Consider the following 3,069-nt stretch of genomic DNA (forward strand, 5'->3'; position numbering starts at 1 on the left):
GGTGGTCATCTCCCAGCCCCCCAAAACCTTGGGAACTGAAGGGGAAAGCACTACCTGGGCGCAACAGGAGGACGTGGCCAGCCAGCACCCACCCAGAGAAGCCCTGAGCAGGCGCCCAGCTCACCGGAGCTAGCGGTTGACCTGGGACTGCCTCTTGCAAGTTCTCCATCTTTGCCTCGGCCTCCACTTCCAAGCAGCCCAATTCTTCCACCTGGAGGGGCCCAGGTACCAAGCGAGTAAAGCAGGGGGCTGGGCTGGCCCACGTCCGCCAGCCCCACTCTGGGGTGAGTGAGCAGATGAGTGCCCCTGGCGCCCAGCCCCCACCCAGAGGCTGCCCCGTCCTGGAGCCAGAGCCGCCCTCACCGTCTGCCACATGGCGCCGCTGTCGGACAGCAGGAACTCCTCGGAAAGGTCTGCCTGTGGCGGCTCCAGCTGCTGCTTCCCCTGTTCAAGACAGTGCTTCCTGTACAGGGACTCGATGGCTCTGCGCAGAGAACGGCAGCCGCAGCCTGATTACCGCGGGCCCCCTCCGGGCCAGGCCGCTCGCCGGGTGCCTTCCACCGTTCCCTGTTCAGTCCCCAGAAGCGGCCCTGAGGCAGGAATGGACAGCACTCTCCCCGGCTCACAGATAGCGAGGGACAAGCTGACAACGACAGCACGCTGCTGGCAGGCTGGGCTTCGAGGCCCGGGCTGACTCGGGAGAAGAGCATGCGGGGAGCAGGGCAGCGGGGAGTCAGGGCCAGGCCCACCCCAGGCTGGCTCCTGCACCCACTCTTCAGCTCACAGGCGCAGGCCGACCCCCATCCCTCTGTCCTCAGGCCCCACAGGCAGGCAGGGTCAGAATGCCCTGCTGAGCCAGGGCCCTCAGTTCTGGGCCACTTCACGCACTATGGCTTCTCCCCAGCACCTGCCTGTCAAAGGCTCAAGGGTTTGGGTTCTCAGACAAGAGACTTCCCCATGGCCTTTTCTTCTGCCAGCTCTAAAATGAAGATAACCACCCTGTCTCATGCGGCTGCCTGGGGAACAAACGAGGAAGCACTGTAATGGGTTTATTAACACAGAAGATAACCAGTGCTCGATAAATGATACTCAACGGAGGCACACGAAGTCCATAGACCCGTCACGTTCAACGGCCTCCAGCCCGCCCTCTACGTGTTCCTGTGCGGACAGCCGGGCTGCAGGCTCCTGAGCAGGGCCTCAGCCCTTCCCACTCCAACCCCACGCCCTCAACTCAACAGGGCTCGGAGGCCTGGACAGAAAGACTGCCATCAAAAAAGAACTAGAAGCCAGACACTCCAACTCAGGCTCCTCACCCTAGCCCGAGCTGGGCTTGGCCTCTCCAACAAGGGGAAGGGTCCCGAGATGCCAGCCCCTTCCTCCCCGAGCCAGAGCCTTACGTGTGGGGGCAGGCCGCCCCAGCCGACGTGGGAGCACTGCCGGCCGACACCTGAGCCAGGTTGTCCCGCCGCCCGGGCACCAGGTAGCCCCAGCCATGCTGCTCCGAGTAGTGCAGAGGGAAGCCGTCCCAGGTCAGCGCCATGAGCTTAGGTGTGACCCGCATCTGGAGGCTGAGGAGACTGGGGCCAGGGGTCCACTCAGGGTCATCGAGCCGGGGACACAGCTTCCGATACCACCTACACCGCCAGCAGAGAGTGCGTCACAGCAGTCAGGGGAGGACAGCATGTAACGAGGAAGGCTCTCTCCACCCGTGACAATGCCCACCCATCCCAAGGCCTGCTGGTGACCTCAGCCTGACATTACCACCCCCTCCCACTGGGACTCAGCCAGGACCCCCATGGAGGCCCCTAGAATAATTCAAATATTCCCCAAGGACAGATCCTGTGTCAGCTCCCTATTCCAGGACCCATACACACTGCCAAGGGCAAGACTCCTCACCAAGCTCCACTTCACCAGGGGAACTGCCCAGAGCAGCGCACAGGTCTACCCGACCTCTGCTGCTCCAGAAGCACACCAGGGCCCCCAGTGCTCCATCCCTCACGGGCTGTTCACCAAAGCCAATGCCAGAGCTAGGCAAGTGAGGCACTCAGGGCACAGATTTAAGGGGGCCTCCTCTCAGGGAAACACAAAATTGGCCCCTTGCTGTTCAGTCTGGATGCCCCTATTTTCCCATCTCTGCCACTTTGTGGGGTGAGAATGAAGGTCACCTCCTCAAGGAAGCCTTCCTTGATTTCACCAGGCAGAGTTTTAGGTTCTGCCTCGACACTGATGACTCTCCTGTCTCATGATGGATATCAACTCCAGGGCAGGCTGGCTCCTCCCAGGGAGAAGCTACTAGAAAGGAGTTATGCTTCTCTTTGCCCCTCAGAGGCTGCAGTAAGGCCCAGAACACAGCAGGTGCTTAGTGCACTTGTAGTGAACAAGCCCAGGGACCCAGGGGTGACAGCAGGACAGGAAGATGGCAGGAACAGATGGCAGCGTGTTAGCAGGGGCGCATACGCATACTACCCTCTGTGCTGGGGCCCAGAATACGGGTGTCTCGAGGTGGAGGGAGGGATAGGGTGGCTTCTGGACATGTGAGGGGAAGGGCTCACCCTGGGTGTCCAGGAAGGTGCTGGGGCCGCTTGGGCAGGAGCTCTGTGGTCCCCCTCAGCTGCTCCAAGCAGGTGCGGGCTGTGGCATCTCGCTGGAACTCCTCCTCCTCACTGGGGGGGCCGGGGTCTGCACAGGGTGGGGAGGACAATCAGGACCAGGGAAGGGTATCTCAGAAAGACCCTCCCAGGACCTGCCCAGCGGTCCAGTCCAGTGGTTCGAATTCTGTGCTTCCACTGCAGGGGGCGTGGGTTCTTCTCTGGAAGGCTGGAGCCACCACTGCCAAGGGACCCCAGGGTCCCAGGCCCTTCCCAGGGCCCCTCCCTTCCCCGCCTCCCGCCCATGTTCCCCACCTTCCTGATCCCTGGGGTCCCCAGGGGCGTCAGCCCCCTCGACAGGCAACTTGCTGGCTGCGGCCGGCTCCCTCCTCTTCCCTTTCTTCGCCTTCTTCTGCTTGAACTCCTGCACGTCCCACTCCAGGTCCCAGAGCCAGGGGTCCTCTTTGTACCTGCACAGCCA

At 62.2% G+C, this 3,069-nt stretch overlaps 1 protein-coding gene across 1 annotated transcript in view; it reads right to left on the reverse strand.

The window, feature by feature from the left end:
• POLG (polymerase (DNA directed), gamma) overlaps nt 1-3,069 on the reverse strand; it is an 18,241-nt gene that overhangs the window by 7,595 nt on the left and 7,577 nt on the right. Inside the window, 5 exon segments of the mRNA XM_010841133.1 lie at nt 125-211; nt 364-484; nt 1,398-1,634; nt 2,553-2,679; nt 2,904-3,058. Of these exon segments, the coding sequence (XP_010839435.1) occupies nt 125-211; nt 364-484; nt 1,398-1,634; nt 2,553-2,679; nt 2,904-3,058 (727 nt within the window).

The sequence above is a fragment of the Bison bison genome, unplaced genomic scaffold (genome assembly GCF_000754665.1).
Source record: "Bison bison bison isolate TAMUID 2011002044 unplaced genomic scaffold, Bison_UMD1.0 scf7180017864155, whole genome shotgun sequence".
NCBI classification, from domain to species: Eukaryota; Metazoa; Chordata; class Mammalia; order Artiodactyla; family Bovidae; genus Bison; species Bison bison.